The 15,573-nt window shown below is 47.9% G+C and overlaps 1 protein-coding gene across 9 annotated transcripts in view; it reads left to right on the forward strand.

The window, feature by feature from the left end:
• The window catches only part of Sorbs1 (sorbin and SH3 domain containing 1), a 223,078-nt gene that overhangs the window by 106,809 nt on the left and 100,696 nt on the right, over positions 1–15,573 (forward strand). For 8 of the 9 annotated variants that reach the window (XM_052186305.1, XM_052186356.1, XM_052186365.1 and 5 more), the window contains exons 4-6: positions 2,196–2,249; positions 6,836–6,904; positions 11,969–12,097. In XM_052186305.1, the coding sequence (XP_052042265.1) occupies positions 2,196–2,249; positions 6,836–6,904; positions 11,969–12,097 (252 nt within the window). Of the gene's footprint in view, positions 1–2,195; positions 2,250–6,835; positions 6,905–9,723; positions 9,814–11,968; positions 12,098–15,573 lie in introns of all 9 variants that reach the window. The other variant, XM_052186298.1, reaches the window with a different exon arrangement.

A 15,573-nucleotide genomic window follows, 5' to 3' on the forward strand; every position in this document is an offset into this window, starting at 1 on the left:
TGATTTCTTCTTCATTTTATTCTTGTACAGGTTTGCTGTTTTACTGAGTTGGGGGTGTCCAGACCTACCAAAATTTGCGTTTGCTAACCTGTCCTGCTTGGCATTTTTCTTTTAGAATCTGACTCTGCATTTGTAATCGAAGTTGTAGAATTGCTCACACAAATTGACATCTGAGTTTTATCTGTCTGCTTGCTTGACTCTCTGAGGTTTTGATGATGTTGAAAACCATCATCTTTGTCTAGCCTTTCACCCATGTCAGTATCCTTGGATACTGGTGCCCGGATGAAAGTGGAGAACTGCAGTGTGATGTGCGGTGGGTGGGAGGAGCCAGTTGGTGTTCAAGGCCTTCACTTTGAAGCCTGTCAAACCCTGGTGAGAAAAATCAAGGAAGATTAGACGAGGGGCCTTGCCCAGTAACTGGAGTAAATATTATGGAAATATCAGTTTGCTCCTAAGTGATTACAGGGTCTACAAAATCCCAGCTAAAAATCTAACAGACTTTTTCTTTTTTTTCTTTTCCTTACTGCATTTCCTTTGAGAAAAAAAAATGATGAAAAATTTAAACTTCACATGAAAATGCAAAGGACCTATGTAGCTGGGTATACCAGCACTTGAACAGTCAAGAGAGGAGGATCTCAGCAAGTTTGAGGCAGGTCAGGCCTATAGAATGAGCTCTAGTTTGGCCTGAATTACAGTGTAAAATCCTGTCTCAAAAATAAAACAAAACAAGACAAACGAGAAATGTAAAGGACCAAAAATGACAAAAAAAAAAAAAAAAAAGATTTCAAATAGGGATGAAGTAGTGCGTTATTGGGTAGAGTGGAGTCCAGATAGGTAGCCATTTGTTTTTCAAAAGGGTTATACTAAACATGAGGTTACATATATGTGGTACCATCTATAGAAAACCCTAGCCGGGCGTGGTGGCACACGCCTGTAATCCCAGCACTTGGGAGGCAGAGGCAGGCGGATTTCTGAGTTCGAGGCCAGCCTGGTCTACAGAGTGAGTTTCAGGACAGCCATGGATACACAGAGAAACCCTGTCTCGAAAAAAAAAAACAAAAACAAAAACAAAAAAAAAAAAAAAAAAAAAAAAAAAAAAGAAAACCCTAGAAAATTGCCAAACCATAGGGATGGTAGGTAGTCAGTCGTTCCTAAGAGTTTAAGGTGTGGCATACTTGACTGTAAGGAGACATAGTGACCTTTTCTGGGGATGATGGAAGTGCTGAATGTTGTGGCTTTGGTAACTATAGGGTCTGTTTAAATGGGTCTGTTTAAATGTCAAAGTGTTGTAGTGTGTGTGTATGTGTGTGTTTGTGTTTGTGTGTGTATGTGCGTGTGTACGCACACACACATAGTTTCCCATATCCCATATGAGTACAAAATCTAACTTTGTAAATGTTCAAACAAAATAAAAGAAACAAAATACTATCATCAGATCAATGTAGTTTAGGGGTTGAGTCTTTGGTTAGTGTACCCTTGAAACTCTGGGCTTGATCTTCATCACCATCAAAACCAAACAAACCAAACATGGATACTGCTTGTTGGAGACAAATGATAATGAAAGGTCACCCATGGCAAGCTTCCTTTGGTTTGAGACCTCTTAATTCTGAGGGCTGTCCACTTGACCATAGGTGATAATGCCTGCCCATACGTGAGAAGGGCAGTGCCTAATCACTTGGCCCCTGATTCAGGCCCCTGATTCAGTTTCCATGATCAACCCCAGCCTAGTTAGCCAAGCTCCATCCCCTCCCTGTGCCTCACTGGTGAGCTAACATTGTGTTCCTGCCTCCTGTCATGAGTCAAATAATTTAAAGCACCTAGAATATCTTCGGATACATTGTGAGCATCTACTGTCAGCTTCCACAATTACGTATTGACCTCTGATGATAGTATTTTGTCTCTTTTGTTTTGTTTTGTTTGAACATTTACAAAGTTAATTTTTTTAAATTGACTTGCTTGAAGAGATCTGGGATTTGTATCAAAACATAGTCAGACTGATAAAGTGAAGCAAGGAAGTTGAGTGAGATTCCCCAAGTCCCCGGACTGTGTGACTCGAGGGGAACCTGGCCACGCAGCTCCCACCCAGTTCAGCTCTTTCCCCAAGGGTTACAGTGCTTGCATTTCTAACACTAACTGTGAGGACTTACTTACCATGGGGCTGTCACTCATCTGCTCCATTCTGTGCTTTTCTGCAGAGCCCTCCAGAGCTGCAGCTGGAGAAGTCTTGCCTGCCGCCAGTATGAGTTCTGGTAAGTCATTTTAAATCCCCCCTTTCCCTTGTCACATCTACAAAACTGTGCAGGTCACTGAGATTTCCCTATATCTTAAGGTCATCAACAGCAACATTATCATTTACAATGCAAATTATTTTTCCATCCACAATTATGAAGAACTGTATGCCAGGTCTATCTTAACGAGATCCCCCTTTCCTCTCAGTGAGATGTAATTGTCATAGAATGAGCTGCAGTTATTTTAAGTATATGTTTGATAAAATTTGGTACATTTCTATACCTTTGTGGCATTTCTTAATCCAGATGATTGATGCAAACTACACAATTTAATCTTGTTTATCCCCAGACTGGGGGGCTAACCAGATACTTCCTTTATCCGGCTTGCAGAACAGCTAAATTATGCTTTTAAGAATCAAGATCTAAATAAAAGTGTTTTAGGTATTTTTAGTCCTGCATGGGGAATGGAAAACTTGGAGCAGGGAAGACAGAACAGGGGACAGGTCTCTGGGTATGACACAGCTGAGATTCTTCAGTGTCCAGCCTGGAGATGTTTCCTTCCAGGGAATTGGTCCCATCTTGTTCTCCTGGACCTGCAGGTGGGGTGATGGCATGCAGAGGACCACATGCGCATGTCACTCAGGATTCTTCTGATCCTGCACCTTATGAGAATATTTTCAGAGCTCTCTATAGCTTAAAATGTCTTTCCTATTTATTCACATACAGTGCTTGTTTAGCCAAGTCCTGACGTGCGTAGGGCCGTGTGTGGTGAGGCCGGGGAGGGCTGTGGAGTAGGGCAGTTCATGGCATATACCTTTCCTCATCCCCTTCATGTGCAGCTTGGGTCTGTGCCAGAGTGCCTTTGCTCCTCTGCTGTGAGGCGGGCATTGTGATAGCACCGACTCATTGGGAGTCTTCTGAGACCGAGTGTAGCAGCACTCTTAATGTGCTGAGCACTGGACGTGACAGGATCTGCACATGCGTGGTAACTTGCTGTTTTTAGCCTGGAGTTCCCCCTTGCAACGTGAGGTCCTTGGTTTGCCTTGGGCCCCTTCAGTGTGTTTTCCATGCCAAAGTAGGCATGGATGCTGCTGTTCACTGACTCAGTTTCTTTGATTTGCCTCTTGGGTCATTCTTTTGTTTTTAGATAGTGTCCCATAGCCCAGGCCGGCCTTGAACTCTCCTTGTATAGAGGCAAGGATGACCTGGAATACTTGATCATCCTGCCTTTGTCTCCTGAGTGCTGGAGTTCCGTGTGTGTGCTACCGCTCCACGTTTATGTGGCTGGTGCTGGACATGGAACCCAGGGCTTCACACGTGTTAGTAATGGCAAGCCACACCCTTTGGCTTTTGTTATCATTTATAATAGCCTGGACCCATTTTTTTCCTATTTCCCTTTAAAAACAAACAGAAACTTGCTCTGCAGCGTAGTAAAGTCTCTTGTTCTCCTAAGCCAGTAGTTCTGACAGTTTTAAAGTAAGGACAAGGAAGGGGCAGCTGAGGGTACACCAGTGCCCAGCGGGTGCCCACTCCAGTGCCCAGCGGGTCCCCTTCTTCCCCTGAATCTCTCAAGCAGCTGCTGGAAGGAAACTTACCCAGGAGTCCAAAATCTTAGGCCCCTTTGACCTGAAAATCCTGTCTTGGGATTTTTATATTAATTCCGGGAAGGGGGGAGGACTACAATGCAGGTGGGTGGGGAGGGAGAAGTACTCTTGTGTTTGCACGCTTTGGAAATGATCATTGGGAAGAGTAGCTTCATGGAAAATACTTGGTTGCATCTTTAGTGGAAAGAATGGTAGTTAAAAAAAAAGGTATTGTTACTGTTTCAGCTGGTCCTGGGCTGCCACCTCACCTCGGAGGAAGCACTGCTCCTGCAGGGTCTTGTTTTATTCTCTGGAACCCCCACCCCACCTCACAGGCTGGGCCTGGCCTGGTGCCTCTGAGATACAGTCAGGGAAACTGAACTTTAAGGAATTAATTACCTGGGTCGGTTGCTGTCCTGCAACACACTGCTACAAAAGATGAGAGTGGTGTGTGTGTGTGTGTGTGTGTGTGTTGGGGGGGTGTTAATTTCTGAATACCAAATGCTTATTCCAGTTTGGTTATGTTTAACTAAAAAGGAAAGAGGGAAAGAAAGAATGTGGGTGGGCCTGGTAGAGAGAGTTGGTTGGCAAGGCCTAGCTTGGTTGGAAAGATCTAGCTCAGGGACAGGGCAGGTAAAGAACAAGTGAAGGATGTTGGAGCATGCTTCCTTCCTTTCTTTTTTTTTTTTTTAATTTTTTTTATTCGATATAATTTATTTACATTTCAAATGATTTCCCCTTTTCTAGCCCCCCCACTCCCCGAAAGTCCCGTAAGCCCCCTTCTCTTCCCCTGTCCTCCCTCCCACCCCTTCCCAGTTCCCCGTTCTGGTTTTGCCAAATACTGTTTCACTGAGTCTTTCCAGAACCAGGGGCCACTCCTCCTTTCTTCTTGTACTCATTTGATGTGTGGATTATATTTTGGGTAATCCAGTTTTCTAGGTTAATAACCACTTATTAGTGAGTGCATACCATGATTCACCTTTTGAGTCTGGGTTACCTCACTTAGTATGATGTTCTCTAGCTCCATCCATTTGCCTAAGAATTTCATGAATTCATTGTTTCTAATGGCTGAATAGTACTCCATTGTGTAGATATACCACATTTTTTGCATCCACTCTTCTGTTGAGGGATACCTAGGTTCTTTCCAGCATCTGGCAATTATAAATAGGGCTGCTATGAACATAGTAGAGCATGTATCCTTATTACATGGTGGGGAATCCTCTGGGTATATGCCCAGGAGTGGTATAGCAGGATCTTCTGGAAGTGAGGTGCCCAGTTTTCGGAGGAACCGCCAGACTGCTTTCCACCCAACCCCAGCCCTTTTTTTTTACCAGCCCAAGTGAGGCTTCAAGGTAGATTTGACTTGGTGAGAGTGAGTCTCTGTCCTCAGTGGCTGTGAGCCACTAACAGGATGCACCCTGGGTAGCCACTGTGGAGGAAGGGCTGCCCAGGTGCTGTAGAGGCCGCAGCTTGGGTGCTCTGTAACTGTTATTTATCAGGTGGCTGGTTATTTGTCAGGTGGAGATAAAAGCCCCAGTAAGGTGACTTAGTTTTAGCCAGATTTGCGTATAGAGTGTGAAATGGGTTTTCGGTCTACCATTTGAGGAACTATATAACAAGTCAGGAAACAAGACTGCTGTCCTAGTCAGGGTTTCTATTCCTGCACAAACATCATGACCAAGAAGCAAGTTGGGGAGGAAAGGGTTTATTCAGCTTACACTTCCACATTGCTGTTCATCACCAAAGGAAGTCAGGACTGGAACTCAAGCAGGTCAGGAAGCAGGAGCTGATGCAGAGGCCATGGAGGGATGTTTCTTACTGGCTTGCTTCCCCTGGCTTGCTCAGCCTGCTCTCTTATAGAACCCAAGACTACCAGCCCAGAAATGGCACCACCCACAAGGGGCCCTCACCACTTGAGAAAATGCCCCACAGCTGGATCTCATGGAGCCACTTCTCCAACTGAAGCTCCTTTCTCTGTGATAACTCCAGCCTGTATCAAGTTGACACACAAAACCAGCCAGTACAACTGCTTATCTTAGTTGGGGAAGAAGAGTGGGGCAGTTCAGTCCCAGGTTAGTGAGCTTGCATAGGCTTGGCCCTTTGAGCCTCAATTATCTTATCAATAGAATTGCAATTCCTAACTTTCGCTTCCAAGGACTAGACCCAAAGGAAACAGTGAAATAGTAATTGTGCTCAGGGCAGACCGGCAGTCCTGGCAAACACATGTTTAAAGAACTGTGGTAATGACTGTTTGTAACTCTGTTGCCATTTTGCAGCAAGAGTCCCTCCAAGCCATTGGCCACATGCCCGTGGTCTTCCCTGGAGTGTCTCTGAGTTCCCAGAAGTGATGGATGGAGCACCTGGTAGGCAGAGGGGAGGGTCTCAGTGTTTTCTGCTGCTGAGCAGAACTCAGGAAAATCTCAAATGACATTGAGGTAGCAGTCAGCTTGAGTGAGCCCCAAGGACATACAGGACTTCTCTAAAGTAAGAAAAGGGGATGAAGTCTTCCTGGCTCGGGACTTTCAGCCGAGAGTCTGAAACTCACCTACTCAGGAGAGAGCGGGCAGGAGGGTACTGGGCTGTGGCGTGCACACGAGGCTTCGGGTACAGAAAAGAGGTGGAATGAGTGGTGAAGACACCATGCCATCTTTGGGACAGTGACACACGTTCCAGGCTGGTGAAGAGGGTCAGTGACTAAAGGTAGCTTATAGAAAACATGGATCATTTTTGACAAGAACTTAGGGAGTCATTTAGATACTTTAAATATCAAAGAAAGCCACTCCAGCAAAGCATTAGGATTTATATACTCCACAAGACACTTCCCATCCCCAAAGAGCCTCTGCATCCTGTCTGGTTCAGGCCCCGAGCATTCCGGACTCTCCCGTGCACCCTGGTCCCAGGCCTGAGAGAGCTGATAGGGCGTGTGTGGTTGCAACTGCTGCACATCTCAGCTCTAGCCTACCTCAGACTCTGGTTGTTGAGCAAGTATGGTGACACGCCTTCTGTTCATCTTCTTTCTTTCAGAATGTGATGTTGGAGGCTCTAAAGCTGTGGTGAATGGCTTGGCATCTGGCAGCCATGGGCCAGACAAAGGTAAGGCTGTTGAAGAGAAGCCAGGCTTGGTCTCAGAAAGTGTTTCTGGAAAATGCAGGGCCTGCTGGGCGGGGCCATTCCCACCTCGCTGGGAAGGACATCATTGGCCTAGTCCTGGGCGTAGTTCCCGCCTGAGGCTGCCTACTCCAGCACTGAAATGATGTGCTCACGGGGATGCGGGGGTGACAGGATAGATAGCAGGTGCCAGGTGTCATACCTGGTACATATGGCACTCAGTGGCCTGTACACAGCATGCCTCTAGGGGCTTTTAGCCAGGAGTCTGAAACGCTCTCACCTCCTCAGGAGTTGAGAGCAGGCAGGAGAGCACTGGTCTGTGGCGTGCCTCTGAGGCGATTCGTATGTATCTCTCACAGGTAGGAACACACCCACAGTCCCATGACAGAGGCAGTTCCATCAAGAAAGAGCTTTGCACGTGGGGACAAGCACTTTACCACTAAGCCGCCTTCTCCGTCCTCATATTTTCACTATAAAAATTCTTCCAAATAGGAGATAGAAATGTGAACTGAATTATTGATATGGTAAAAAAGACATTTTGGGAGCCCGGCAGCCTGTTTCCAGGCCCCCTCTGAGCTGCTCCCTCTTGGATACTGAGAACTTTTTACTTTTCTACTTACTAAATCCCCTTTGCTTTGGGGCGGAGGGAGGGTGGGGATGAAGAGGGCCTGTTTTTGAGGGCCTGTTTGCCCAGGATACCCTCATCCTAACTGATGTCGGTCTTGAGGTATGAGGTGGCAGGAAGCAGGCTGGAGTAATTAGATAAACATAGACCCAGCCCTGCCTGTGAAGAACAGAGCCATGCAGGGCCCCTTTCATCTCTGCAGGTGAAATCTTACCTACTGAGGCAAGGCAGGGAGTTTGTCCTCGGTGTGTGTTTCCGCATCCCACCCTGGGCTCTGTGACTCCACAAACAGTGGTCTGTCTGTGTCCTACACGGTCATTGAGGGATGGCTAAAATATCCACAAGGGGCATTGAAATAATAATAATTTAAAAAAAAAGCATCTCCCAAAGAATAATTTCAGAGTTTGTCATGTTTAGCTTTTGTAATTTTCATCAAATGCATCCAAGTATTCCCTTGCACTCAGCTGGAACCCTCTGGAGAGAGAAGGCGGGGAGGGGGGGCGCAGAAGATGGGGAACAAGGCCTGGGGGGGGCGGGGCATGAGGCTGAGCTCCTTGGGGACAGGACATCAGTGCCATTTTTGTCCCCACCTTCCTGTCTTGCCATCCTTCTCCATTCTGTGTGTAAGTTCCTGTGGGCTATGTTCCTAGGGTCTTGGGCCATCTTGGCTGTCTTGCACGTAGCAGGGCCGTGGAAGGGCTGCAAGGGCATATTTAAACCGGAAGCATGGGAGGGGCTTCTTGAAACCCTGGGACCACCAGCTCCACTCTCTAAATCTGTATACAGAAGAGACTTTTATTGAAAGAAGTTTTTTGGGGAGTGGTGGTGGTAGGGGCTGTACAATACAGCAGGTAGTGATGGCTTCCCTCTGCCTTAGCTAGACTCACATTTGGTAGGAAAGAAGGAGACAGGTGTAACCTAAAGGTCACCAGAGTGGCCTGCAGCGGACACCGAGCCAGGATAACCGGGCTCCTGCCTCAACCTCTGCACTTGAGAACAAACGTAGGACAAGTGACCGAGTGACTGGCTGAGCCTCTTACCTCTTCCTCTGAAAACGGCACCCCAGATCTGTCTCCCACCCCAGCACAGTCTCCCAAGTGATTGTAAGGTACAGTGCACAGGATTCCTGTGAGAAGAAGTTCATTCAATGTAGATCTATGCAGAATTGTCGCTCTTAGTAATCGCAGACATGCGCATGCGTGCGTGCGTGCGTGCGTATGCCTTCTGAAGCCCAGCGGTAGACGGGCAGGATGGGTGCTGCCCACCTTGAAGGGGTCTCCCATTTTCCTCCCTGCCCACTTGACAGTCCCAGTCACGTGGTGCTGAGTCAGTAGTGTCTTATTTCCAAGCAGATCTGCCCCGTGTCGCTCAGTGTTCGGTGGCTCTGAGACCCCTGGGCACAGCCTGTTGGGGCCACTCAGGCACCGTGGTGCGTCTTTCTTTCCCGACTGCTATTAAAGAGCAAGAGTGAGGGAGGTTTGGCCATGTGCCTGTCATTGAGAATTGGGGGGTCAAGGCAGGCAAGGAATGGGGTCCCGGCATCTGGCACTGTGTACTGGGGTGCTGCGCTATCACTATCCACATGGACGGATGGATGGACGCTTAGCACCTCTCTTCTGGCAAAGGGTGGGCTTAGGCAGTACCATCTGTTTCCCACCAGATGGGGGTCTGGTTTGCTTGGGGTCAGAGGATGCTGCCGGCCAGAGCAGGCCCAGGATGCTGAAAGGTATGATCTGAGAGCAGCAGCTTTGAGGCCTGAAGGACCTGGCAATCTACAAGAGCATTCCCCTTTTTGCTGTAGCCATGGCCCTGTCCTCAGAGGCTGGGTTGTACAGCAGATGACCCACTATGCCCAAGGGACACCTCGTACTCCGATTGTGTCCCCTTCCTCCACTTGCCAGGCCATCTGTGCCTCTGTACATCTCTGTCCAGCCTTGGCAAGCTCACACGGATCAACTCCATCTGAGGGATGGTCTCAGAAAGGCTTCAGCCATCTTGGCCCAGAACCCCAGAGAGAGAAAGCAGGCTATTTTTAATGACCCGCATTCAGGGCTCTCTGCATTGTTCTTGTAGAGCAGGCAGCTTCCTCCTATTGTCCCCACACAGCTCCTCGACTTGCCCGAGCGGCTCCCAAATGTTGTTTCTGGATGCACCGTTTACCCTTTTGTGTTTTCAACAGCCAACCCTTTACGTGCTCGCTCTATATCTGCTGTTAAAATAATTCCCGTGAAGACAGTGAAAAGCCCTTCAGGTCTAGTACTCCCTCCAGGTATCTCTCTCTTTGGGGCTGTTTCTTTTAATTGTCGGATCATGCATGGTTTCTTTCGTTCTTTGCTGCTAACACCATACTGTGAGCCCTAATCCTTGCATGTGTAGAAGGCATTTCCTCTTCCTAAGTTGTTTCCTCTGTGTGTGTGTGTGTGTGTGTGTGTGTGGTCTGTTTGTCTGTAAGTGTGTAAGCCATGGAGTAGGGAAAGAACCTGAGGCTTCAGCCTTGTCTTCCCTGTTTTCGAAGGCTTACTGCAGAGGCTGAACCTTCTCTCTGTAGTGGGGCTCTCTCCTAAGAGGTTTGCAGCTCCTGATAGTTCTGTGAAAACTGCGGTTCTGGGAAAGTTGACCTGGCTGCAAACCTCTGAGTCCGGCTGAATATAAAGCAGCTCCTGTAGATGTCGGAGGGAGGGTCCCTGTGTGATACTCAGGGCTTTTTCATTTCCCAGAGCACTCCAGCCCCTCTCTGGCTTCACCTACAGCTCCTTCCTGCCTCTCCTCTCCGAGAGGCAGGGGCGTACAGTTCCCTTGAGGCTCCAACTCAAAGTTTTGTGTAGTCAAAGGGAGACAACTGGAGCTCAGAAGTTGCTCAGATCTGGCTGTGTGTCTAGGATTGTACAGCTGGGCTGTGGATTTGCCAGTTTGCCTGTCACCCCTGTGACTGTGGTCTGGCTTTCCCAAGAGTTGTATAACACCTGTCATTTGCTCTCCTGGTGGGATCAGACACTCCCCGAGGTTGCCACATAGTCTGTGATGTGCTGTGAGTTTTGTGCTTTGCTCCCCATGGAAGAGGGGTGCTGGGGCAGGAATTAAGAGCAGGGAAAAGGAAGCTTGCCTTCTCACTCGTGCTCCCCCAGCCCCCACCCCCAAACAAATCTGGGCAGGGTGCTGAGTCCCACCCAAAGATACTCTGTGAGCTCCAGCCTCTCCCTCTCATCCTCATTGTGGTAATTTTAGACCAGGAAGCTGCACTCGGAGCAGTTTGGCAGGTATGGGGATGTCGGAAGTAAGTGTGGCGTTGACTTAGCTCAGCTGCACATAAGCACTTGGCTCTGTGCTCTGAGAAGTAGCGTGGTCTCTTCTCCTTTCCTGCCTCCTTACTGATTTCCTGAAGGAGGGACAGCCAGCCTGCTAAAGAAAGTAGGCCTCTGTTAGCCACAAATTCGGCTAGCTATGGTGAGCCACAGTCAAAAATACTAAATGGAAACAGTTATTAAATATGAAATGAAAAATGTTAAATGGAAACAAACAACACACTTTTTATTGAAATATCTTTTATATAATAAAATAACTTATTGCAATGTTATAACTCTACCATTTTATAAGAGTCACTGTCGTCAGTCTTTTACTGTGCCCAACCTATACATTAAACTTTATCAAAAGTACGTCAGTTTGTACAGGAAAGGCTGCTCCTATAGGCTGAGTATTATCTGTGGTTTAAGACATTCGCTCGGGGACTGGGGACAGGTCACCCTGGATTCAGAAGACTGCTTTTCAGTCTTCCTCAAGATGTCCAGGCGCTGGTGTGGGCCTCGCCTCTGCATGTGGACAGTGAGGAGTCTGTGTTGATTAAAGAGAAGTTCAGAGGTCACTGCTGTGTGTGTGACGGAGCCTGTCTGGCCAATTCCAGAGTGTGAAAGCTCCCATTTGTGAACAGCACCTCACTCCTTCTTGTAGTCTAGGAGTATTCATTTACCAGTGAGAGATGCCAGAAGCAGCGATTCTCTTCAGAACATCCCGATGTGCCACATTGCCAACTTGCTTTCATTGTGAGAAAGGTGACCTGCAAGCTTGTGAGATCTTCCACAAACTCTTCCGTGACCCATGCCTTACTAACTGGCCAGAAGTCTGCTTAGCAGCCTAAACTTCATTTCGTAGAAGGAATGAGCAGGCTTCCTTCCATTGGAAAATGTTTTCAGCTGACTCCGTAACTCATGCATTTACTCGGAACTTACAGCGCCTCTTCTCCCTAATCTCGTGATGCTGATGTACGGCTGTATAGATTAATTCTCATTGGTCATAGATGTTGGAAGAGTAGGCAGAGGTGTGACCGGGTTCATCTCATTCCTCTGCTGTAACCATCTGCTTATGCGCTGTCCTGCAACTCCCTCAGAAGTCTTGTCTCTCACTCTCCCCTTTGGATCTTTCCTTTTCAGATATGGACCCTACAAAAATCTGCACTGGGAAAGGAACGGTGACTCTTCGGGCCTCGTCTTCCTACAGGGAAACCCCAAGCAGCAGCCCCGTGAGCCCCCAGGAATCTCCGAAGCATGAAAGCAAGTCAGGTGTGTTGCCCTGGGGTCTGGGAGGGTGGATGTCCTTGTGGATCTGCAGGGGTGGGGAGAGGGGTTATGGATTCATTAGCTACATCCTCCTTCTCCAGGGGTCCCAGGGCAGTGATTTCTGTCCCTTCTGTGATGACTGGTAGGTGATTCTGGAGATAGTCACGTGCTTTGGATGAAGGCCCAGCCTAATGACTTCTGCTTTGACTGAGCAGAGAGCCCCATTAGATGGCCAGCACTGTGAAGACCATGTTGTGTGGATATAGGCAGCTCAGCATCTGCAAACACATGGGATAGGATAGGATGGTGATTGGAAGTCAATCCCTAAGCTTCTGTCTACTTCTGAGGCTACCTCTGACTTGGCCAGGTAGGGCTAGCTGAAGAAGCCAGAGGCAGAAGTACAGATCGCTACAAGGCATAGCTGCCGGGAGTGTGGAAACCATGGGGCACAGGTGTGGGGTAGGGACCAGGCTGCGGGGCCAGGGAGGATCACAAGAGCACTTCTAAGAGCAGTGATGAGAGGGAGCCAGGTCAAACCCACGGGACCCCTGCACAGACCCTCTGCCCACCTTGACTCCATAGACTGGGAAACCACGGTGCTTATCACATGTTGGGACATCAGCCTGGGACTCTGGATCCTGGTAGATCTTTGTTTACATCCTGTCTTCCCCACCTGAAGGCAGGGTGGTCTGGGACAGTTGGTTTCCCAGGCTCTCGTGGGATTGATTGATGGTGCTTTCTACACGGGATCATTAGAAGCAAGGAAGAGACGCAGGGTTTTAACGGGCCTGCTGGTCTGGGAAAAGCTGTGAGATACCATTTAGATTAAGGTTGGGATTGGGTTAGTTTGACCTTGCCAGAGAGCAGGCTACAGCCCGTGTGTTCTGCCCTAGAGAAGTGCTGACTTGCGGTTCCACAGGTAGCTAGCTTGGGGGGTGGGGTGGGGTTTAGTCTCTGACCACTCTGTAGGGCTCTTATCCTCTCTGCATCACAGGCATCCAAAGTAGACAGGTAAGAAGGGCCCAGACCAGAGTGTCAGGCTTGTAATGACTGACAAGGTCTTAGGTCACAGGGACCGCATTTGAAAATGGCTTCAGGAAGTGGGGTTTTTCTTTTCTCTCGAAACTGGGAAGTTTAGTACATTCTTGGAATCAGAGTATAAGGGAAATAGGACTCACAACTTCTGATACAGTGGGAAGCAGGCGTTGTGACATGGTAGAATTATGTAGCATACAAAGGAGTAATACTTGCATCTCTTGATACTCTGCACCAGCTACCTATAATGGGTACCATGACAGATGCTGGAGAATGATGCTGGGCTCAGGTTTGAACATAAGCCCCTTACAGGTGATATGGATCTCCGGGAGGTCTTCTCTGTTCCTAGGCCTAGGGAAAGGCTTGAGCCATCCTCAGTACCTCAGCAGGCCCAGGGCTTCTTGGTTCTATGAAGCCCACACTTGATTCCTGACCCGCTGGAGTTTGCCATTCCCTTTTCTAGGAAAGATGTGGGCAAGAAGAAAGGCAAAATAATTTCTTCACAAGGCCGGACGGTACGTGGGCAAGACAGATTTCCAAAGAGAAAAGGAGCTAAATCAGGCTAGCTTAACCTGCCAATGCTTAGGCAATGGAGAGGGAGCCTGGAGCTCCCTCTAGTGGTTGTAGCTGGCAGTAGTACGAGCAGAGCTTCCTGTTGAGGCGCTTGCTAAGACAAGTTTATTCCAACAAATTTGGTGGGAAAGAATTTCAGCCTTTTCAGCAAGTCTTTAAAAGCTTCTTAAAAATGCAACTATTAAGAAGAACTCTGGTGGTTTATTAAAGCGGTGCCTATAGTTTCTCTTGCAAGATCCATCTTATATAAGCCCCCCCCCACGGGGGGGGGGAGTTAAAGTTAATGGTGCCACATTAGCATTTTGCACACCACCTGTGTGCTCATCTTTACCACCTCGTCCACTCCTGTAACCTTCCGTGTTGCTGTCTGTCGCTTAGGCTGGAAACTCCAGTTATATGTACAGATACCTCCTATTTTCAGCCATTGTTCTGACTTCCTCCTTTTATGAGGGACACTTTAGAGGGTCACAGAGTCCCCTGTCTCTTGGCCCTGGCATTTACTATCTTTGGGACATGAACAAATTCCTCAACCTTAGATGGCTTCAGTTTTCTCATCTGTACATTGGGCAGTATCCTGCTGGAGTTGGTGACATTAAGTGAGCTCCTTCAGAGCAAACATTCAGCACAGGCCTGCCAGGATAACCCCTGTTGTTATCACGGCCCAGGAGGCCTGCTCTCAGGAGGAAGGCATGAGGTTCTGGGCCAGGCGTGAGGGCAGTGTGGATGGAGGACAAGACGAAGGGTCATTGAGAGAATGAGATAGCGGGGCTTGACGTGAGCCTCAGGGACTCCAGGCTGACCAGCGGGTTCTCTAGGTGGAGGAATTTGTGGAGGACGTTGGAACTGGATGATCAATCCAATTATTGTCTATGTTGAGTTTCCCGATACGAGAAGGACTTCCAGAAGAAATGTCTAAGAGGCATTTGCAAATCAAAACCTCCAGTGTGGATACAGGAGTCTTGCACACCCACATGAACTCTAGGAGGACGGAGGTGTCCCTCTGCGTGGATTGCTGCTACCAAACTGAAAAGCATGTTTGAGCATGAAGCCAGAGGAAAAGAAGCTAGGGCCCTTAAAGGCGCCCAGTTTACACCCACTGCTCAGGCTCCTGCTTAAAAATATAATTTAAATTATAATTAAATTAAATTTGTTTTTTAATTCTATTCTTAATTATGTGTGTGTGTCTCTGTGTAGGTGTGCGTCTCTGTGTAGGAGTGTGTGTCTGTGTAGGAGTGTGTCTCTGTAGGTGTATGTGTGTCTCTGTGTAGGTGTATGTGTGTCTCTGTGTAGGTGTATGTGTGTGTCTCTGTGTAGGTGTGTATGTATGTCTCTGTGTAGGTGTGTGTATGTCTCTTTGTAGGTGTATGTATGTCTCTGTGTAGGTGTATGTCTCTGTGTAGTGTGTGTCTCTGTGTAGGTGTGTGTGGAGAACAGAAGTGACATGTTCTGTTGGACCTGGAGTGCAAGCTGCTCCTCAGCCCAGTGTAGGTGCTTAGAACTGGGGTTCTTTGAAAGAGCAGCAAGGATTATAACCACTGAACCATTTCTCTTCCCCTGATCAATACCTACCTCATCCTGATGGACTTTGGACCTTGGGATTAGAATCACTTGGAATGGAAATGATTTTAGTACTGACTCCCTTTGCCTTGAGAAATGTTGTTATTTTATCCTGTTTCCTGCTCTTATCATCCAGCCCTGTCTTTGTGTTTGCCTTGTCAATTCAGAGCAACCTACCAGTGCCCTAGACCAGTGGTTTTCTTTTTACTCTTGAAAGAGCAGTTAAGAAGTCTGCAGTGAGCCGGGCGGTGGTGGCGCACGCCTTTAATCCCAGCACTTGGGAGGCAGAGGCAGGAGGATTTCTGAGTTTCAGG

This window comes from Apodemus sylvaticus, chromosome 1 (assembly GCF_947179515.1).
Source record: "Apodemus sylvaticus chromosome 1, mApoSyl1.1, whole genome shotgun sequence".
Lineage (NCBI taxonomy): Eukaryota > Metazoa > Chordata > Mammalia > Rodentia > Muridae > Apodemus > Apodemus sylvaticus.